This window comes from Phaethon lepturus, unplaced genomic scaffold (assembly GCF_000687285.1).
Source record: "Phaethon lepturus isolate BGI_N335 unplaced genomic scaffold, ASM68728v1 scaffold22110, whole genome shotgun sequence".
Taxonomy (NCBI): Eukaryota; Metazoa; Chordata; class Aves; order Phaethontiformes; family Phaethontidae; genus Phaethon; species Phaethon lepturus.
In genome coordinates, this window is record NW_010510090.1 from 1 (window position 1) to 23,346 (window position 23,346).

At 39.6% G+C, this 23,346-nt stretch overlaps 1 protein-coding gene across 1 annotated transcript in view; it reads left to right on the forward strand.

Moving 5' to 3' along the window:
• Nucleotides 1–3,707: 3,707 nt before the first annotated feature.
• Nucleotides 3,708–23,346, forward strand: part of TRPM6 (transient receptor potential cation channel, subfamily M, member 6) — a gene marked incomplete at both ends in the record, with an annotated part of 34,380 nt that continues 14,741 nt past the window's right edge. The window contains 12 exons of the mRNA XM_010295936.1: nucleotides 3,708–3,842; nucleotides 4,354–4,407; nucleotides 7,429–7,569; nucleotides 9,308–9,418; nucleotides 10,466–10,746; nucleotides 12,438–12,666; nucleotides 13,243–13,398; nucleotides 16,188–16,322; nucleotides 17,352–17,480; nucleotides 19,557–19,808; nucleotides 20,755–20,929; nucleotides 22,546–22,660. Coding sequence (XP_010294238.1) covers nucleotides 3,708–3,842; nucleotides 4,354–4,407; nucleotides 7,429–7,569; nucleotides 9,308–9,418; nucleotides 10,466–10,746; nucleotides 12,438–12,666; nucleotides 13,243–13,398; nucleotides 16,188–16,322; nucleotides 17,352–17,480; nucleotides 19,557–19,808; nucleotides 20,755–20,929; nucleotides 22,546–22,660 — 1,913 coding nt within the window. The remainder of the gene's footprint in view (nucleotides 3,843–4,353; nucleotides 4,408–7,428; nucleotides 7,570–9,307; nucleotides 9,419–10,465; nucleotides 10,747–12,437; nucleotides 12,667–13,242; nucleotides 13,399–16,187; nucleotides 16,323–17,351; nucleotides 17,481–19,556; nucleotides 19,809–20,754; nucleotides 20,930–22,545; nucleotides 22,661–23,346) is intronic.

The window sequence follows — 23,346 nt, forward strand, 5'->3', positions numbered from 1 at the left end:
AGTTTTTCCAGGAGAATGCTGTGGGAAACAGAGTGAAAGGCTTTAGCAAATAAAGAGATCTTAAACTGAGAATGTTAAACTTTGGTGGCTGTTTGCTACCTGATATTTTCATTTGATGCTTTCTGTTTCTTGGTGAAAGGAGGCTGAGGGGAGACCTCTACAACCACCTTGAAAGGAGGTTGTAGCGAGGTGGGTGTCAGTCTCTTTTTCCCAAGTAGCAAGTGATAGGATGAGAGGAAACAGCCTCAAGTTGTGTCAGGGGAGGTTTAGGTTGGATATTAGGAAAAATTTCTTCACGGGAAGGGTGTGCTGGCTTTGGCTGGGGTAGAGTTAATTTTCTTCATAGTAGCAAGTATGGGGCTGTGTTTTGGATTTGTATTAAAAACAGTGTTGGTAATACAGGGATGTTTTTAATGTTGCTGAGCAGTGCTTAATACAGAGTCAAAGTCTTTTCTGCTTCTCACACCACCTCACCAGCAAGTAGGCTGGGGGTGCACAAAAAGTTGGGAGGAGACACAGCTGGGACAGCTGACCTCAACTGACCAAAGGGATATTCCATACCATATGACATCATGCTCAACGATAAACTAGGGGAAAGGTTGTCCAGGGGCCGCTACTCAGGGACTGGCTGGGCATTGGTCGGTTGGTGGTGAGCAATTGTTTTCATTTGCATCACGTGTCTTTCTTGGGTTTTATTTCTCTGTCTTTTTTATTTTCCTTAGGCACATGGTTTAGTGGGACTTGGCAGTACTAGGTTAACAGTTGGACTTGATGATCTTAAAGGTCTTTTCCAACCTAACTGATTCTATATGTATGGGAAATAAATAACAGTTTCCTAGACCACACTGCTTTGACACAAGAAGATTTTAGAGAACTATTGCATGGTCCCTTTTCGCTTCTGGCTTTCTCAAGGTGATTATCTGTTCAGTTTTTCCATATTTCTGACTTTTTTTCTGCTCCTCTGTACTTTTATCAGGTCTTACAGTCATCTTTTGGGATAGGCAGACCAGCACTGTACCCAGTATTCAAGATATGGTGTTCTTAATTGAGATATTTAGTGAAATACTAATATTTTATATATTATTCTGTATTCATCTAAGTGTAAATCTTAATAATCTATGTGCCTTTTTTCTTGTTTCCAACTTACATTCGTGCTTTCAGCACGTATGTCCACTAGCATTTTTTCTGATTTAATTTCAAGACTGATGTGCAGGTAGGGTTGTTTGCCAAATGCATATTATTTCACATTCACCAATATTGAATTTCACCTGCTTTTTTGGCTGCTTAGTCCATAGTATGAGATTTTTCTGCACCTCTTCCCAGTAAGTTTTATTATGATGAGTATTTTTGTGTCATCAGCATGCGTTGTCAAGTCAGTATTGAATATGTGGGATTTTCTTGGTCTCCCACCACTATTGATAGTCCTTTTCCTTACAATTTGATCAGTTATTAAACAATTGGAGGATCTTTTGCCTTGTGACAGCTTAATTTGTTTAGAAGTCCTTTAAGAAAGCCATCATCAAAAGCTTTTGTGGGGATACAAACATACCGTAGCAGTCAGATAGCCTTATCCTCACTGTCCCTGCCAAAATTCTGGTAAGAGTTCTAATTTCATTCTACAAGATTCCTTCCTTCTTACTCCACTGTATTTACCCATGTTGCTATTATTACTATTCCTTATTGTATTTTCATTGTATTTGCCCTTAAAAGTTCTAACTCGATTGATACGCCACACTTTGACAAGTTGTACAGTCCTTTGTCTTTTTTCACAATTGCCGTATTTTCTACAGTCTTCCTCTCTGGTGTTAGAGGGGCTCATTTCAGCTATACTTCAGTTCCCCGGGAGCTCTCAGGTGAATACCACCTGCTCCTGACAATTTGCTACCATTTTACAGATGACTTCTGTAATCTTTTCTACTGACATTTCAATTTGACACAGTTCCTCAGGTTTGTCTGCTATAAAGAACAGCTTTGATGTAGGACCTTTCCTAACATGTCTGTAGTGAGCAGTGAGGCAATGAATTAATTTACCATTCCTGCAACAACCTTATCTCCTTGCCTCTTTCTTTTATACCTTGATCATCCTCTGGCCTTACAGACTCACTAAGCAGTCTCCATATTCCTGCTCCTCTGCTTCTGATATGTTGAAAAAGATCTATGTTCCTGTTCATGCCTATTTCAGTGCAATTGTTCAGCACCATTTTGAATGAAAAGTCATTGTCAAACAATGAGTGTGTTCTCCCCTTCAAGTAAGATGCTTGTAATAAACAAGCCTTACATCTCTTGGTGCTTCTCCAAGCAAAAATTAGAATGTCGTATATTGCTGGAAGTTTTTCTTTCGACTAAGCAGGACAAGAATCTTAAATAACAGTATTTTCTTCATGCATTGTAAAGAAGAAAAAAAAAAGAAAATGCTTAAGCACAGTTTTAAAGTTTGCTTTTTACTTAGTTCTTTCCTAATTACAGAGAAGTACCCCTCCAGCTGTTGGCAGGGACTACAGTTTGTGCATGGTTATTGTTGTGTGTTCAAATTTTGAATTAGATATTTAAGCAGCAATTTTTAGGTGATTGTCCATGCAGTCTTGATATTTTTCTGTCTATTTAAGTGTTCTAAGGAAACATGCACAATTACGCACAGATTGTGGCCATTTCTTTTTAGAATTCAGATCCTAAAAGTTCAGAAGATAAGACTGTAACCAGCTGTAACTGCATTTCTGCTTAAATGTCAGTTCAGTCTCAAATGGACTTTACAGCAAAGGATGTCTTACTAGTAGTTACCAGACAGCTGTCTAAACCTCTTTAGGCCAGCACAAGGAATGAATGCTCAAGGAAACTGAATACAAGAATGGTGACTTTGAGATGTTTCTGGAAGAAACAGCAATAATTCAGCAACAGTGCACAAGTTTTCTTTTCACCTGTGACATTCTGTAACTTTTATTGGTTATCTTTTAATATCACTTCTGCCAAACGTAAGTACATGGAAGGGACTAACTTAGTGTTAGCACTAGCACCTGCCCCATTTGTGTGCCAGCATCTTCATTCTCCTCACACTACTGCATTTTCTGTGCCTATGTGTTTGGTAGAAATTCTTTATATGGATTTATATTAACCTCATATGTCCAACTCCTGTGCTATTTAGCATGTAGAAATCCTGCTGAGCTCTGTGCAAGTGCCATGAGTAGAGTGCTTTCACCATTTGGATGCTATTGTAGGTAGAGCTCTGCTTCATGGTGTCTTTGAGAGAGTTTATCCTAGTGCAGATTCTCTCTCATATTTGAAAAGATGTCTGCTTTAAAGAACCTCAAGTTCTATAGTGAGATCTTGAAATACAGTGCCTTGAAATGGCTTTTGTCATATGTCAAAAAAAAAAAAAGGCTTCCCTCTGCCCCCTGCATTACCATACATCAGCTTCTGAAAGGAATTAAAGAGTAGGGAATGTATCATCAGAGTCTGGTTGTAAAGTTAGATTTGTAGAAGTCTCTACAGATGTTGAGTTTATGGAGACTCAGTTTTACTTCTCTTCTCTGTTGGGTTTTTAATACAGATGCTTCCTCCAGCATATTTTTCTTTTGTAGTGTGCAGTTTAAAAACACTTAAAGGCAGATCATTGCAATCAAGAGATCCCTAGTTGTTCAGGAACGTTTTATTTATTTCCAAAAGAAGATAATAATTTTCTAAGCTTTTACTTCATCTCTGTCCCTCTGGAGGTTGGTGCATTGGAACAGGCAATGCTGGATGCTTTAGTGATGGACCGTGTGGATTTTGTGAAGCTGTTAATAGAGCACGGAGTGAACATGCACCGTTTTCTCACCATACCTCGTTTGGAAGAACTCTACAATACAGTGAGTATTTGAAATCCCAGTGTACAACTTTACATAAGAATGCCTAGAAAGAACACTGTTTTGCTTAAGAGATTGGATAACTAGTCCATGTTTTTATAAAGAGTTTTTGAAAAAAATTGAAGATTAACAGGTTTTGATCATTATTTATTATAATGTTGGGTTTTTGGATTGGTGTCCCAGCTTATTATTTTCCGTTCATTGACATGAGTGAGTACTCGCCTGAAGCTCCCGAGAAATATGTTCTGATTTTAATCTGGTATGTTGTACGTATCTTGCTGAAAATGATATGTTGTTTAACCAAAGTGATAATAACTTCTTTCTTGAATATGTCAACACTTAAGATAGTAGAGGTGTTGCAGATTGGTGGTAAAATGGTTTTGAGGAGGTTTGTGGGAAGAGTTTGAATCACAGTAGCTTATCCTGAAGATCTTTTAGCTGCTTTCTTTTACTGTATTGATTTTCTAATGTAGAGTGACATCTATGTTTACTGTCTTGTCTTTTCACACCACAGAAACAAGGACCATCAAATCTACTTTTGCATCACCTAGTTCGAGATGTGAAACAGGTAATAGACATATTTTGCTCCCCAGGAAAGGCTGGGGAACAAAAGTGGTAGCTTAGAACTTCAGTGTCCACTGGCACACTGCTACTAGGTAATACAGGGGAATTTTAGGAATAGAATGGATGAGTTCATTGCTATGGTGCTATACCTACTAAATGGTTTTATCTTCATCCCACTGATACCCCTAAGCAATTAACTAGCATACTACTCCTGAATGCTCCTGAGGGTCCTGTACCTTAATTTCAAAGGCAAGCAGTTCGTGTAGATCAGACTCTCTTTCTCAAGTTACTAAAGTGACATTATGAAGTGATTATGCAAAAGGCTTGGTGAATTAGTGCAGTAATTATGCTCATTGCTTTAAGGTTTGCTTTTTTTCCCCAAAGCTAAAAAAGGCTTTCCTTGTTGAGCAGTAACAAAAAGATACTGCGACAAGATAGAGTATTATTTTGGTGGGCTGCATTGCCTAGGAGAACAGAAGGTGGCAGTGGATGACTACTGCACGGAGCACTGGCTCGGTTTGTAGGCTAGTGGCACCCTCGTTATTTAGCTACACAGTTAATGTATTTCGTGCTTCTGCTATCTATTCTACCTCATAGCACTGCTTAGCCAGAAAGGGACGAGCTGTTCTTCCTGCATCTAGTCTCCACTGCAGGAGATGCCTAGATCCAAAAGTAGATTAATTGGCTAATTGTTTCCAGGGTATGAGTGCTAGGATAAAATAAAATGGTAAGTCTGACAGTTTGCAGAGTTCTGTGGTCTCAAGTAGTGGGATTTCTGGTAAGATTTTCTTACTGTGGGTGACTTTCATGTCAGTCCCACTGATGGTTCTGTAGATGGGTGCTGGGCATTCTGGTCTCCATAGCAAGCTATTTTCTGTGTTTTCCCATACCGATGTACATATTTGAGGCCTAATTTCTGTGATAGAGCTGGAAGATCTCACTGTTGAAAATACACTGAACTTTTCCAGGCTGAGAAGTCTGCCTTTCTCACTGATACTGAAGTGATTTGCTCCTTGATATGACCACTTTTCTAAAACCCATGACCTGGTTACATCTCAGGACACTGTGAAAACTCAGGATGTGATCTAGAGGGAAGCTTTTGGCACTTGAAATGAAATAGTGGAATTTAGGTAGAAAATTTCAAAACTCTCTACACTGTTGGGGAAACTAAACTTACTTGAGACCTGCAAACAAGTCTAAATGCTGAAAAGCCTGAGCTTCTGTACGTATGCCTAAGTGCTCCATGAATGGGTTGTGCAGTTGCAGTCCTATTAAATATGGTAACACAGTAGCTAGGACAGTCACCAGAGAGATGTGACCGTGGATTTCAGAATATTTTCTCCATTAGTGTGACCAGCTTTGCTGCTGGTAGATTTGAATGGTGATACATTGCAGTCTGCCCTGATAGCATAAAATATGCTTTTAGTGCAGAGGAGTATCTACAAGTATAGATAGTCAGAAATACTTGCCTAACCCTCAACGACAGAGCTGGCAAAGTCTACCCTGTGAGATGTGCTGTTGCCCCAGAGTGCTCAGCATGTTGGTACCTTCTGTTACCCAGGGCTGGGTGGCCTTAGCTGGCTGTATTGAGTCTTGCCACTAAAGTCTATTTAAAAAAAACTCGATGTAATGAAGAAAATAACTTTTTACAGCCTGAAAGGGATACACCGGTAGGAATACATAATGACTGTGTCAGAAACAGTGTGGCCAGCCGGAGCAGGGAAGTGATTGTGCCCCTGTACTCGGCACTGGTGAGGCTGCACCTCGAATCCTGTGTTCAGTTTTGAGCCCCTCACTACAAGAAGGAAACTGAGTTGCTGGAGCGTGTCCAGAGAAGGGCAACGAAGCTGGTGAGGGGTCTGGAGCACAAGTGTTATGAGGAGCGGCTGAGGGAACTGGAGTTGTTCAGTCTGGAGAAGAGGAGGCTGAGGGGAGACCTTATCGCGCTCTACAACTACCTGAAAGCGGGTTATGGCAACATGGGTGTTGGTCTCTTCTCCCAAGTAACTAGCAATGGGATGAGAGGCAATGGCCTCAGTTTGCGCCAGGGGAGGTTTAGACTAGATATTAGGAAAAATGTCTTTACTGAGAGAGTGGTCAACCATTGGAACAGGCTGCCCAGGGAGGTGGTGGAGTCACCATCACCGGGAGTGTTCAAAAAATGCGTAGACGTGGCACTTCAGGATATGGTTTAGCGGGCTTGGTGATGTTGGGTTGCTGGTTGGACTTGGTGATCTTAAAGGTCTTTTCCAACCTTAATGATTTTGTGATTCTGTGACTCTGATCCCATCTATGTATAGGCGTGTTTTTCACTTCCAAGAGTTGTGATTTAAGATTTTACGAATAATCTTTAAAATCTGTGTAGAAGATAGTCTGTTTCAGAGAATTTGTCACAAACCTTGCATTTTGGAAGGACAGTGGAGGTAAACTGGAAAGCAGTGATGCTTTAAACAGAAGTGGTGAGAGACTAAAAAGAGACTAGTGATATACTAGAGTACAGCTAATGGACGTCCAGCTGCTGTCCTAATTGTCTTCACAGTCTTCAGCCTCTACAAGAGATTGCCAGTCTCCAGTAATTGCTCTGCGACATTAAACACATGCTTCATGCAATTCTTCATTTTTAATTAATGAACTAGTTTATTGAGTAAATCATACCATGCTAGTTTTCTCTTGTTAGGAGAAGGAGAAGATTTTTAGCAGTCTCTCTGGTTGTGGTGATTAACCTGAAGAACCATCACCCTCACTGTTGAATGCAGCTGGTCTTGTGATCGTTGCAATATACGTCTCTATGTGATGTGGGTGCAGTGGACTGTAGGTGTCACACTTTTCAGGCTGAAAATACGGCCTTGTGTTCTCCCTCCTGGGGGAGTTTCATATGCCTAATGAATGTGTACACGTTCCTGACAGATGTAGGAGCTCTCAGTTGCACCTTCTTACAGGCTCCCCGCATAGTAGTAGGGCTCTGACATGGTTGAATGTTGCATATAATAGCATAATGAAATGCTTGTGACATTTCGTGTTTCAGAATACCTTCTCCTTGGATTACAAGATATCACTGATTGATATTGGGCTGGTGATAGAATACCTTCTTGGTGGAGCTTATCGGAGCAGCTACACAAGGAAGCATTTCCGAATTCTCTACAATGATCTCTACAGAAAACACAAGGTAACTTGTGAAATGGCTACCACTGGTCACCAAGAAAAGCCAAAATATAACACCTGGAAATAGCTCAGGTTGTCATTGTGGTTCATCTGAAGAGCATCAGTTAAATGTATGCCGTGTGAGTCTGTTTTATAAATTTCTTTGTCAGCTGTGAAGAGTTTGCAAATAAAAGAGACAAATCCATCCCCAAACTATTCCCTGCCCCAAAGACCACTGGTAATCATTAAATTAACTATTAGTTCAGTAAATTTACCTTTGTGCCCGCTAGCTGGGTTGTGTTGTTTGTCTGTCATCCGTCAACACAGATCTACAAGGCTGTACCAGGCACCATTTTCCCTTTTGTGAAGCAGCTGCATGTTTCTGCTCTCGCAACTTGAACCACATTACAGAAATACTGAACTCAGCAGGCATTGAACTAGGCTTAGAGCATGTCAGCATGGCATAGTGAAGAGCAACATAGAGATCCCTGACCCAAGTGTTGAGCAAATGTCTTGCCTTTTAGAAGCAGCTCAGTGCTAGTGGTACATCTTCTTGCCCAGGCCAATGAGCTGTGTTTGCCTGGCAGAGCTTTTTCCATGGCACATCACAGGGGTAGTCGCATGCTGCGTTGTGCCACTCTGCAGCCGTGGTGCAGTGGCTTTGTGCAGGCAGAGGGTTGTGCTTGGGTATGCGTGCCATTCGGCACCTTCTAGACGCTTAAGGCGTTTCACTGTACAGCGCAGCGTTGTGCCATCTCTGTGTATCGGTAGCATCACCTCTACAACAAACTGCCTCAGGACGACAGTGTGCAGACCTATTAGAACTTTCATTTTCCCTGTTGACTTTCCAAAACCAGTAACTTGAAAACAGCCTAAACTTCTTAATAAATGAGCCGAATATCATTCCCAGCATCACAGAAGGAGCTGCTTTACTGCATAGGAATTCTCCTCAGTTTTCAGAGTAGAACTTGACTTTGATTAAAGTACTTCCGAACTCTCATTCCCATGTACTGCTTTAATTACTAATAGAACCTCAGGGTCATCAGGGAAAATGAGAAGAAATAATGAAAACTGTTACTTGGAGTGAACAGAAACACAAAGACAGAGCTTCCTGAGTGTCACTGGCTTAATACAATGCTTAAAAAAATATAATTGAGCAGTTGTGACACTCTTCACTGTATCCTCATTAAATATGACCTTAACAGGGATGGGTAAAACCACATGATCATCTAACTAGGAACTGCAGGGAAGAGCATTAGTGATTCAGCTGGTAGTATTCTTCCCTCTTATTCAATACTGAACAAAATGCCCAGGGATGCTAGACATGCCATCGTTTGGAGGAAATGGTCAGCAAAAAGTTCAGAGAACTTCTGTCTTTTAAAGAGCTTATGGCAGTTTTTATAAGGGTAGGCTTTTATAAGAGAAGAGCTTCCAGGCTGAGTGATTCCAATGTGGTGCAAGCCCTGTTCTTGTTGTAATTGGTGGATGCTATTGGGGAAATCAGTATTTTGAATTTAGAAATTCAGAAAAATAATATATTTTTTAAACTAGATGTGACACAGGCTATTTTTTCTTTGATGGTGTAAGCTCCAGTGGTGGTTATAGTGATTGCTGACTCGCTAGTCTTTGAATAACATCAGTTTCTACAGGCACCATTGCAATCAGAGATAAGTACAGGCAAACTTAATCTCTAATTTGCATTTCTCTCCTTGTGTTTTATGGTATGCCTTTGGATCTAGAGAGTGCTCTCCAGCTTTTCTCAGAGCCTATCTCATTCCCTTCATCAGAGTACGCAGACAAGTAGCAGAATGGGATCTGCTGAAAGTACTTTGCATTCTCAGTTCTTCAGAACAGCACAGCCTTACAAATACAAGGTAATACAATTGCTTATTCCAGACTTTGCTTAGGATGTATTAGGCTACTAATGATTTTACTGAGAGATTTTAGACATATGTTGGTCAGGCTGTTTGTTACCATAATTCTACTTAAATTCCAGTGGAAGAAACATTTTACTGTTCATGAAGTACAGGTCTTGCGACTTTAATGTTGAAATCAAGCTCAGTCTCCTCCTGTGATACTTTTTAACTTCCATCCATTTGTTGCTAAGGCCTTTTGTTCACTAAAATGTAGTATCATCAAATTTCTGAATATCAAGCATGGCTGAAAACTCTTCTTATTTGGAAGCAACAGTAGGAACTCTTTGACTTTCACGATGTTTTCTCATGATTGCTTATTAAAGTAGCTACAGTGAGACTGCTAAGAAGGGATACATTTCAGATATCTGGAAAATTATGACAGTATTTTCTTTCAAAGAAAGAATGATAAAAGGGCAAAGATTGCCACATATGTATATCTGACAGACAAAACATAAAGTGGAATGAATTTAAATGGCATTATTGGGATTATTCTGCATGAAAATGAACCCGTTATAGCACTGAGACAGCCTCACTTGTACCAGTAGGACTTTTTCTTTGCCTTTATTGGAGAAATATCCAGACATGAACGTATAGCAAGTTTACATTACAAGCATGGCAGACAGTAAAAATAATCTTTAAGTATCACAAGCCCATGGTGTATGTTTCAGTCTACTGATTGTTTTTTCTCCTGTCATGGTGTAAGTAAAAGACACAAGTGAAAGTAGGATCATGGTATCACGAGGTTTGGAGACTGCCCAACGCTATGGAAGTAGAGGCTATAAATGGCATGGGTACAGAGCAAGGAGTGTTTTTCCTCCACTAATGTTACCAGCTTCTTAGCATTGCTAATCTGAGTGTGATCCTAGCTGTGGTTTATGACTTAAATGTATATAATGAAGAAATTGTTTGCTACTTGCAATGCAGATTTGTGTGCAGTTTTATTTACATGAATGTGAACTTCAAATGTTGATTGAGATTTTATTTTTTTGAAAAACGAATTTTTAGGAAAGATCCACTGCTTTCCATAAGGGTAAGAAGAAATCAAAAGAGGATGTAAACTTTGCAGACAACTGTGAGTCATCTGGCTTTATCTACCCCTATAATGACCTCCTGGTTTGGGCAGTATTAATGAAAAGGCAGAAGATGGCAATGTTCTTCTGGCAGCATGGAGAGGAAGCCATGGTCAAAGCCGTTGTGGCTTGTAAACTCTACAGGGCGATGGCACATGAAGCTAAACAGAGCAACATGGTGGATGACACTTCAGAAGAACTCAAGAAGTACTCAAAGTATGAATTCTCCCTTCACTTCAGTTAATAAAGTTCTGCAGTGCTTAGAATGGTTAGATAATTTCCTAATCCACTAAGAGTTTGTAAGGTTAGTGGTGTGCTGATTGACAGCCGGCTGAACATGAACCAACAGTGTGTCCAGGTGGCCAAGAAGGCCAACAGTATCCTGGCCTGTATCAGAAATAGTGTGGCCAGCAAGAGTAGGGAAGTGATTGTGCCCCGGTACTCAGCACTGGTGAGGCCGCACCTCGAATCCTGTGTTCAGTTTTGGGCCCCTCACTACAAAAAGGAAAATGAGTTGCTGGAGCATGTCCAGAGAAGGGCAATGAAGCTGGTGAGGGGTCTGGAGAACAAGTCTTATGAGGAGCGGCTGAGGGAACTGGGGTTGTTTAGTCTGGAGAAGAGGAGGCTGAGGGGAGACCTTATCGCTCTCTACAACTGCCTGAAAGGGGGTTGTGGGGAGGTGGGTGTTGGTCTCTTCTCCCAAGTAACTAGTGATAGGACAAGAGGAAATGGCCTCAAGTTGCGCCAGGGGAGGTTTAGACTCAATATTAGGAAAAATGTCTTTACTGAGAGAGTGGTCAACCATTGGAACAGGCTGCCCAGGGAGGTGCTGGAGTGACCATCACTGGAAGTGTTAAAAAAACATGTGCATGTGGCACTTGAGGACATGGTTTAGTGGGCTTGGTGGTGTTGGGTTGCTGGTTGGACTTGATGATCTTAAAGGTCTTTTCCAACCTTAATGATACTGTGATACTGGGATTCTGGTGCCATGGGCTATAGGGTGTAAAAGAAATACTTTCATCTGCCCACTATTCATATTATATAATGGAGCTATCTATTGCTGTGCAGTCTGATCAAGGGTTAAAGTAAAGCTATTAGCATGTTATCTAGTTGCATATTTGAAAATTAAAATATAGGTGAGTAATGCGAGGCTCACTGTCTGAAATGGTCAAGTGGAAGATTGAAATTTCTCTTACAGTTTCCTTTCCAGTTCAACTTGTTAAAAAGGCATATGGCACATATGTGTTGAGCTTTTCAAATCCATAACGTGGTAATGAGCAAACTAAAATCAGTGTTTAAATCCTACTCTAAGACTTAAAGAAAAATGTATGGTGAAATAACTGTGTGAATAAAAAATTAAGTAGACCAAGATTTTTCTTCAAGTTTGTAGTTTCATGCTAGTTGTTTCTGGTGCTGTCTTGTTTTGCAATGCAGCTCCAAAGCTTAATTTAAAGGAAGGTGTGTCTTCCTTGAGGTATATTCCCTGTTTAAGAGCTAGCGTAAAAGAAGAGGCTTTTGCAATTGCCCGCAATGCTTGCCACAGTGGTGATGAGTCTGTTGTTGAAGGAAATACACAGAACTTCGGAGGGTTCCTTTTGATCACTGAGTGAGATTAAGAACCAACTAAATAAATAGAAAACAGTATGATCCTAACCGTGTGATTAGGACTAAATAGTTAGATTTACTCCCCAAATTATTTTTCACTAGATAATATATTGATATATTTTTTTATATATATATAGATAGATATATTGAGAAAAGCAATGGGAAAAATGGGAGAAGGCATACTTACTGAGGCTGCTAGCTGAACTTTAGTTAATGGAGGTTTCAAACCAACATCTTTGCAGCAGTGATTCTGAGTTTGACGAATCCCTGTTATATTAACTGTTAATTCCTTTCGGCTGTAGGGAATTTGGGCAGCTTGCCTTAGAAGTGCTGGAGAAAGCATTTAAACAAAATGAGCAGATGGCCATGAAGTTGCTGACCTATGAACTGAAAAACTGGAGCAACTCAACTTGCTTAAAACTAGCAGTGTCTGTGGGGCTGCGGCCTTTCGTATCCCATACTTGCACACAGATGCTGCTGACCGATATGTGGATGGGACGCCTGAAGATGCGGAAGAACTCCTGGTTTAAGGTGATACCACTCTAGCTTTCTCTGAGCATTTAGATGCTTTACACATGTCTTTGTGGTTATGAATGTGTCTAATGCACCTTCAGACCGACATGCTTAAGCCTGGATTGGAATAGGAGAAGGGAAAGGCAGGGAGGGAAGACAGTACTTGCTTCTGTTTTACTTCTTTGCAAAAGCAGCTGTGGGATGACATTAGAGAGTGCAATTTTGTGAGGGTTTTTTTTGCTGTTCCCATTCTCTCAGCACCCCTCAGTCCCTCCCCACCTGCTCTGACTGCCCCACTTTGCTGGTTTTCCAGCAGGAGCTGCTGATGGGAGGAATGTCCTCCAGACATAGGGAGCAATATCTGAAGTATCCCCAGATACCATGACACTCTTCAAAGCCACAAAACAGTCAAGAGCAACTCATTTCTTCGGAGGCTGTAGGACTATGATACAGAGGTTCTCTGCACCAGTGGCTCCCTCATAGGCCAGTGGAATTGCACTGGGTTTGTGCTGGCACCATGCATGGCTGACTATGGCCTCAGGTCTATACTATGATTGCTGAGTTAATTTCCTGAATCTTGTGTCTCTCTTTTAGGTCATTATGAGTATTCTCCTGCCCCCCACCATCTTGATGCTGGAGTTTAAAAGCAAGGCAGAAATGTCTCATGTGCCTCAGTCTCAAGACTTCCACCAGTTCACGTGGTATCATGGGGATCAGAGCCCGACAAGCTCTAAAGATGCCTTGTCTCTGGTTAGTCAGCGATGATTAGTCATTTATCTGTCAGTGTCTGTCTGTTTACCACAGTATAATCCTGAGGAGTGAGGAGAAGGTGATCAGCTGGAAGTGTCGGGGCCCTGTTCTCAAGAAGTATGGGTTTGATCCCTGGTTTGGGTACAGACTGAAGTGATATTGGACAAGTCACTTCATCTGTCCTGGGTGTCACTTCTGTACTGATCATAATGAGAAAATTCTTCCCAACCTCACAGAAGTATAATGAGATTATAATTATCTCTCAGTTATGCAGGTACTTTAGGGCAAAAAGTCTGTTCAAGCTGCAGATAAATACCTATATAATCTTGTGTACCAAATAATGTAAGAATGATTTCATATCATACACAAAATCACATCCATAAAACTCAATTCAGGTTGCCCAGTTGAGCTGTCCAAAGCAGGGAAACAGCAGAACTGAGGCAGTCCAGGTCCCATCCTCTCCAACTCACTCCTTACTCCTGCTCTGCCTGGACAGCAGCCTCTGCCCACATCTCGGCTGCAGCCTCTCCTCCTTTCCATGGCCATCCTTTGGTCTTAGTCTCTCCTTGAGATTTTGTTTCCTGAGTTACATCAAAGACTTTCCAAAGGTCTAACTCCTGCCCTCCTTGTTGAAAAACAGGGTATCTCTACTTCTGCATCACTTGAGCCTAGCAGAGATGCCATTTAAAGCACAAGAGAAGCACTGTGCTCTTGGTTTAGTCACCTGAACTGAGTCCCGAAACACTCTGCGGGGACCTGTGGTTGCAAAAAGTCCTTAGGCCTGTCTGTGGAGAGTCTCCAGCATAGGTGAAGTCTTTGTCTTTTAAAATTTGAATTCCTCCAGGTGTCTGCTAAGCAGAATTGCCTGTCCTTTCTTTTTCTCTTTCTCCACAAAGCATTACTTGAACAGAAAGTTTCTGAAGCAGACAAGGAGAATTTCCATCCAAAAGGGTAAATTGAGGTGCTAACCAATGACAATAGAATTGTCAAGCGAGAGCTGTCAGGCAATCTTTTTTGCTTTGCTCTGCTTATCTTACAGCAGATAAGCATTGTAGATTGCTTGGGACCTTCTCACTTAACTTTTAATTTGCATAAAATAAAAGAGAGTGGATTGTCGAGAGGGCTTTTGCAGCATGGTGGTTCTGTCAATGCCACGTGTGTGTTTTCTCTCTCTGATGCAGAAAAACCCTTGAATCCATTGTCTCCTGCAGTGCCTGTCTAACATAGCCAGTTCAAAAATGCTTTTTATGGGTCTAGGTAACAACTATGGTACAGAGGACAGGCCAACTGTACTTAACTTGCAGCAGGACCACTCCTGCAGCCTGGTAGAAGGCAACACCGCAATGTGCGTGAGCACTTTTCTGACCTGCCTCAGACAGGGCTGCTTCTGTCCTGCGCTACCAATAAGCTTAACTTCTGATTTTGTCTGATATACAGTGTTGTTTAAAACAAAAGGCCAAGCTACTGCTTTTTCTTAAATACTCTGGTATGAGGTACTGTAGAAAAATGTACAGAAAATTTCAACAGTGTGCCATACAGGGCACCTTTCAAACACAGTCATAAATTCCCATGACCTGCTGCAGCTGGAAATTGCACTCTTTTCATGGCACAAGTTTTGTTCTTCACCTTGGAGGACCTGATGTTAACACATGTCTGATTCTGTGTATCAAATTCTCTCATTTCAGAGTCTAATGTGATGAAAAAAATCAGTTTTCCCTTGATAACTCAAGGAAATGTTGTATAGTAGGGATAAATATGTCACATAAAAAGTGCTATACTGCAGACATCTAGTAGCAGTAAGTTTTAGCGTTGATATTAGCCAAGACAATTGGCCAGCATTGAAACAAAACCAAGGAAGTTAGTTTGGTTCCCTCAGCCTTGCCCAGCTATTTACCTATTTACAGTTCCCCCAAGGCCTTTTTCCTTTACCTCTGAAAACTCCTTTCAGCACCTTCTGGTTTTGCCAGTTGCCCACTGCTGTGTGTCTGCAGTGCTTTTTAGGCTTCAGCAGCGATCAGATATTTGGACTTTCAGAGGGGTACTTGGACAAGTGTCAGTCTCCAGATATAAAGTCAAGTGTGTTTGCTTTTTTTGTGTGTGTTATTTTTTTTTGTTGTTGTGTTTTCATCTGGTGTGGTTTTCATTTGTTTTTGTTTTGTTTTGTTTTATTTTACTGAAGATAATAAAGAAGTTACCTGTATTTTCTGTAGGCAGATCCTTGTAAGAGAGTACTTATTTCATCCTCATTTTCTAATCAGAAATACAGTACATCAAAAATAGCAATTAGATTCTGCATTTAGAATTTCACTGTCTTGACATTTTCTGTGCAACTGTATACAGGAGTGGAAATGTAATGCTCATTCCCTTATTTCAGAATGTGCCACAGTTGTCAGTGGAGTTCTAGACAACACAGTTAATGTTGTATTGGGAGTTGTTGATTATCTGTGTTTCACAGATGGGGAAAGTGAGGCATAGAGTGATTAAGTAATTTTGCTTAGAGACTGAAAGAAATATGTGGCAGAAACAGGAGTGGAGTCAGGGCTGCTGACACCCAGTCCACTGCTTATAGTCATAAGAGCAAACTCTAAATGAGTATTTATAGTGGAAGAGTGTGCATTTTAATTATTTCAAACAAGATGGTTGTAACCAGACAAAATTAAGCTACAGTAATGGTTTGTATATTCAGAACAAAGCGTGAACATCTGTGCCTGTCTTCCCTTTAACATGACAGAATCTTTGCAATCATAGACCATGGTTTCTTACTTTTAAAATGCTGTTTCCTTTTAAAGAAGGATTATGATGTGGAGAAGGTTGCTCAGAAGCCTGATGAAAGCCAGCTAGACAGTGGACAAGGAAACCTGCCTGGCACTAGGAAAATCTATGAATTCTACAACGCACCAATTGTCAAGTTCTGGTTTCATACGGTTGGTCATCACACTAGAACTCAGATTGCCAAAACCCTCCTTTGATCCTTCAAATACCACTTAATGCTGCTTTTACTTTGCCTAGCATGGGTTTGCAGCCAGTTAGTGGTGGGTGTGGATGGGAAGATACCTGAATATTTCTTTCATGATTAAGTGAAAAGTTTTTCTGCTAAAATCATGCAGCTGCATTAAATAAAAGAAAAAAATTATAAGGAACTAAAGAAAAACCCAAGCACAGCTTTTTACAGTAGTTAATTGTACATGTAGAGATAGATTTGAAGCTGACCTTAAATACCTTAAATATGTCAGAGGGATTTGTGTCCCTTTCTTTAGGAACTGTTTGTGAAGGAGTGAATATTAATCGATAGGAGATCATTTGCTATAGAGACATGTGGATTTATGAAATAATTTTTAGTAGCTCAACTTGCGTCAGCAGAGCTTAGAATGTTTAAGATCAGGCTGTCTGTTGGGTCAGACCACCAAGTACATAAACTGTTAGCCCTTTAACTGGGTGTGGTTAACTGCTTTATAGACTCTTAATCTATTGTCTCAGATACATTTATAGTGTGTTCTGGTACCTTTAAAATATGTGCTTTCCACGTGATATTGTTCTTCCTGCATTTTGGAAGGCACTGATTAACCAGCAGTGATTCACGTAGCTTTGAGAATGGTTATCTGCTCCCGCAGAAAGTTAGGATAAAAGCATAGCACTGCTTTTATATTCAAGTAACGGTGTGCAGATAAAATAGTCTGTCTCATATATGGGCTTGGGGACTAGGTGAACATGTGCTGCAATAGTTCATCTTCGGCTCCTGTTTCTTGAGCACTAAAGCAGCAATTTCCAAATTATGTGTAAGGATATTCCCACAAAAAATACTTTGGAGAACTGGAGAAAAGAATTTGGGCTCAAAAATCTGACAGTGCCCCATAGTTTGAATACATGTAGTCAGGCTAATCACCTGTTAATATGTTTGCAGAACTTTCTTTGAGATTTTTGTGTATATGGATTATATACTCTGTATTTTGTAGATGGCGTACATGGCATTTCTTATGCTCTTCACTTACACTGTGTTGGTGAAGATGGAACCAAGACCAAGCGTTCAAGAATGGCTTGTTATCATTTATATTTTCAGCACTGCTATTGAAAAAGTCAGGGAGGTAAGCTTTTCCATTCACACTTCTCATTTATAGAGGATATATTACAAACCAAAGAATAACATAAACTGAAGAATGCCAAATCCTGCTTTCTTTTTGTAGAGAATTTAGCAGAGGGAAGAATTATATAGGGCATTTATTTCTGAGAAGTCTTTTATTTGAAGACCAGTACTTGGGTTTTGAAAATGCATCTTTAGTTGGTCGTTAGATCTCTGTTTTTCTGTGTAAAGCCAGTGGTAACGTGCAGGTTATTTGAGAGTGATTGTGCTGAACTGAGTTTGATGTAGGCACCTGTTTCTTAATTTTTTTGAGTGGATCATTAGATTTCTTATACAAATATGGACTTTGTCTTAGATATTTACTTTGAGTGTGGACATTGTTATCAATTAATAGCTGTTACGTGTACAATAATCTATGTCTCTCCATCAAGTCTAACTGACTCTCTATAAATGAAACTGGAGAAAAACACACCATCAACTTTTAATGCTGGTTCATTGAGCACAGAAAAATGATATTCCAATCAAAATTAATTACAATTTTTTGCATTTTGTTAGATCTGAGCTTCTGAACACAACTTGTACTCCAAACCTGAGGCTGGGGCTGAATGCAGCTATGCATTTCTCAAATTATTGTATCTGACTGGACGTATCTTCACTGTAGAATTGGCATATAGTAAACAATAGTAGTGTGAATTGTCTTTTATATGACATTTGAAATGCTTTTAGAGGAATAAAACTGCAAAAAAGGAGTCACAGTTCTGAGTGAAGGATGCTGTTACAACAGATCACTCAGAAGACTGCAACATCAGTATGAGAGAGGTGAACGATTTCAAGGGGCAGCAGAAGTGCTGGGAATATATTGAAGCTTGGATAAACATAAAAGTTCTGTGGCTGCATGAGACAAAACTGAAAAAATCTACACAAGGATTGTCTAACTGACAAAAAATTGAATGTGAAATAGCAAGCACTTTGGAAATCACTGCTGTGCTGTTGCATTGTGTTGATGGCCGACAGTGGAAACATCAGCTCTTCTTTCTAGCATTAACATTCATTGGAGACTTTGAAATTCATGTCTTCCACTTGATTTTCTTTGTCCACATACTAGTTATGGTCTGCTTGGCAAAGACTTTGTAGGACACTGTGTCTTAGACGTGTGGCTAATTAACTGCTGAGGGCCTTGTTATATGTAACTGCAAACCTCTATTTGTCTAGATTGTATCAACTAATTGTTAAAGCCTTAGGCCCTGATCCTGCAACTAGTTTGTGAGTTTGACCAGCTGAATTGAGTAGGATCACTTGTTTACGTTAATGTGTTCATATGCGTAAAATCTTGCAGGATCAGGGGCGTAACGTTTCAACATCTGTCCTTTGCTTGCTACTTATCAGTGTGATCTTACATAGCACTACATAATTGGCTTCAGTGCTGCAATGTGCAAAGGTTTTATTTATGGCCTCCCAAAGATTCCACTTCACACATTTGCTCAGTGAAGCTTAAAATCCCTTTGGGGCACCTCACAGTTCAAGGAATGAACATTTCATTCTTTACCTTGCTAGTTGCCAGCACTCCTTTTTTTAGCATGTCCTTGGTGGAATACAAGGATCTTTCTTTATATTTTCAGTCTGAAATAAAAGACATTAGTTATTTCCCCCTCAGCAAGGTTAGGTTGGTACTTTCCATGACTTAGGGGCTTTTGGGAGGGCCGTTGCAGGTTGTGACCATTCCTCTAGAAAATGATTGCTAATTTATATTGATATGTGTGCATAACAGTTCTATACTGGCTGCTCTTTTCTGCTGAGGAACGTGCTCTTTAGTAAATGGGTTCAGGTCAGAATCCGTTTTTCCGTAGGAAGTGCTATCCTATTTGGCGTGTCATACTTGAGCAACACGACGCTATAGATTAAGTACAAATGGCAATTAGCGGTGAATGGCAATATGCAGTACACAGGCCTGCAAAAAAAAGAAGGAAAAAAAGGTTACATTCCCAAATATCATGAAACAGTTCAGACAGAAAAGGTTAAAGAATTTGTCTGTGATTTTAATGGAGTTTCATTGGGGGTTTTTTTTCTGCATTCTACTCAGGTATTTATCTCAGAACCTGGAAAATTCCGCCAAAAAGTGAAGGTGTGGATTTATGAATACTGGAATTTTACTGATTCTATAGCTATCATCCTGTTTATGATTGGTTTTGGCTTGCGCTGGTCCAACCCCCCTGTTCAAACTGCAGGGAGGCTACTTTACTGTTTGGATATAATATTCTGGTATGCTCGGCTCCTTGATCTTTTTGCTGTGAATCAGCATGCTGGCCCATACCTGACAATGATTGGGAAAATGGTAAGTAGTATGCTTTGGAGCAATATTTTTGTAGTTAAGTCATCGATTGAGGAACATATAAAGGTCAGAAGTGACAGAAAAGAATGATGGTCAAAGGAGAGGTCACCTAATAATTTGTAGTGAATGTATCACCTGAAAATACCGTATCTTTTTCTGCTTGTGACTTGACCATAGTCAGATTTCAGTTTTTCCTAATTTATTCATTATTTGAATTTATTCACAAAAGCCATTTTTGCTTTGTTCCTTAGAGAAGGGTTGCATTTGAGTCAAGTTTCTGATCCAGCTTGATAATAAGTGAAAGAAAAATCACTGTCTCTTGCAGACAGGCTCACTACTGTAGATAATTCCCCTAGCTCTTGGAAACTGTCTCATTATTATTTTACATTTTGATTCAAATAATTATATCCATTTTAGCAGGCAAAATTTCTCTGAGATCAAAGTTAATTTTTTTCTCTTTTGGTATAAGAACTGCTGCTGAACTGCTGCAAGAGTCTTGAGGGACATCTGCAGATTCCCACTGTAATTTCCCTCGGTTATTGGGAACTATCTTATTAATACTTTTATATTCTGTCTTGCATAGTAATTCCGATTCAGTGTTAGAAGGTGAAATCATTTTCACTGCTATTCCTTGCTCTCAGTTTAGAAGAAATACCACTGATGAAAAGCACCATCATAAGCTCCTTGCATTTTTCAAATCTTGCTTAAGGTCTTAAGAGGGACTTGAGAGGCAAGAAGGACTTTGTAGCCTTTTTGGTCCAGGATTACTTCAACCTCTATAAATAAAATACTTTTATTTCCTCCAGCTTATTAGATTATTAGCCCTGTTTTTATGTTCTGATTTGTAAAAGCAGGAATTGAAAGAGTGATTGATATTTTTCCCTAAAATGTATGTCTCCTTTACATATAATTAACACAGCTAATTCTTTCATGCAAACATGTCTTTCAGACAGCAAACATGTTCTATATTGTAGTCATGATGGCCATAGTCTTGCTGAGTTTTGGAGTGTCACGAAAGGCAATCCTTTCACCGGAGGAGCCTCCTTCTTGGACTCTGGCACGAGATATTGTATTTCAACCGTACTGGATGATGTTTGGTGAAGTCTATGCTGGAGAAATAGATGGTAGGTCATTTTCACAATACAGCTCAACAGCTTATATTTAATATGTAAGAAGAATATGTCCACTTTGGGCTACTAGAGTTTTGACTACATATTGAGTCTATTCTTTCTCAAACAGTTTTGATTCCAGTAAATATATGTCTTAATGAGTAGTACTGCATGAATAAAGGTGAGAATATTAGTTTCTTCATTAAAAATAAAGATGAAGCTTTAAAACCTTCAAATTTAGCTTTTCAAATTCAGCATATTGCAAAGCTCAGAGAAAAGCACATAGGAACTAATACTAAGCTAGTTCATAGTCAGGGGATCTGGCAGTGAAATAAATTTCCAATTAGGCGAATCCAAAGATGCTGATCTCTTGTAGGAAACACTACAAAGTTGCCTTAAAGGAAGAAACAATAAAGAGAAAACAAAAAAGGAAAAATAAGAAGGAAAAATTATTTTTCACCATAATAAGAGTTACCAGGTGTCATTCTTAAACAGATAAACCGGTTGAACATAAGACAAATAGAACCAATCAATGCAAATAGGAAAAATGTTATATCTTGATTTATGGCGTTGACCTGGTCCCAGTAAGAGAGAAGAACCAGGCACTCCAGGAGTATTTCAGCATTACAAATGGAAGGCATTCTCATGCTGATAAGTGATGGGTATAAGTAAAACAGTGCCTAAAACAGAAAAGCAGATATGCAAATAGATAAATATATATGAGACATAGTTCAGCATAGACCTGGTTCATTAAAATAATTTAAGATGTTGCATCTGTTACTATTGCTGAAACAGTCACATGATGGCTATGTGTTTTGGTTATGTAAGTCAAAATTGTTTTAATGAAAGCACACTGTTAAGTTTCACAGATTAATCCATTTAATCACTTCCTAATGCTGAACCTTTAGAAATTTGACACTTCTCAAATAAAGCTATGATTTCTCTAATGACTCTTTATGCTGCAGAATATGTCCTGAGTTTAGGTCTGCTGCCTTATAAATGTGTTTTAAAATTTCCTCAAAGGGCTAAAATTTGAATAAAAATTATAAAGACTGAAAAATATTTATTTTGACAATTTAGAAATTAAGGGATTGCTATTAATATTTTCATGATTTTTTTCTTCATCTCACAAGTATTACTAACCATGTATCCTTTTGCGCATGAGTTAATGTGATCTTATTGAAGCTCTAAAGGAATAACACTCCAGTACTAATAAAGCAGCCTTTGCACTGTATCCTTTGCACAGTGGAGTCAGTGAAAGCTTTGCTTTAAGGATCAAAGATTTGGATTTCAGTTTACTTGAGTGTGTGCCATCTCCCAAATACCTTTTGGCTGCATCATTTTTCCCCTTAACAGAAAGTTGGGGTGACTGGCGTAAGAACTGGTAAGTATGAAATGGTGTCTACAGCTTCTGAATTGCAATGGAAACTATGGGGCAGTAGTATCATGAAGAGGTCTCAGATCTCCTTTACATGGAAGTAGACTTTTTAGTTGGAAAGTTTGTAATGTAACTCCATGAAAGTAACAAAGAATATTCTGTTCCTTGCTGGGGCAAATGAGGAGCACATGCCATTGCAATGCTCTGCTCCGATTTCCGTGCTAACTGTGCTCTATATGTCCTTCACTTTCAGTCTGCGAAACCAATGAAGACTGTCCTCCTGGCTCCTTCCTCACACCGTTCCTCCAAGCTGTCTATCTCTTCGTGCAGTACATCATCATGGTCAACTTGCTTATTGCTTTCTTTAAGTAGGTACCATGGTATATTGCTGCAAAAGCAACTAATAGATGTTGGGTAAAAGCCTTTCACCAAAAAAGCCCCAGCAGGGGTATGTTGATTGTTACCCCAACTTCCATGGGGGTCCGGTGAATAAAAAAAGAACTGTCGAAGCAAGAGGGTGTGAGGAAGGGGATGGTGAGCAGACACCTAAACTGTTTCGCCATTTGAACAGAATCTGACTCTGTGAAGGTGGACAACTCCAGTTGGCAGACAAGGAACATTAATTCAGCTCTGAATTAATTTGTCCTTTGTTCCTAAAAGTTGTCTTTGTTGTGCTGAGAGCCTGTATAATGTTCATCATAGGGTAGCCCAAGATTTAAATTGGCAGATAAGTGGGGAAGGTATTCAAGGGAAGAGGATAATGACTTTTTAGGAACATGCTCTTCCTTTAGGAAATAATTTGAAAATTCCTGTTGTTTGTTGCAATTTGGTATGTTCTAGACTGAAATCTAACTGTAGTGTTTTTAACTATCTGCTTTTTAATGTCTGCTGCCAGAGAAGGAGGGGTCTTTATAGTAATTCTATAGTAATTAATTAGTGTCTTTACAGTAATTCTAACCTTTCATGTTTTAACAGGGAAACTCTTGCAGTGGATCAAGTTCTGTAAAATATTAGTAAAGAGCAGTCTAACCCAAGTAGTTAATTTTTTTTTTTC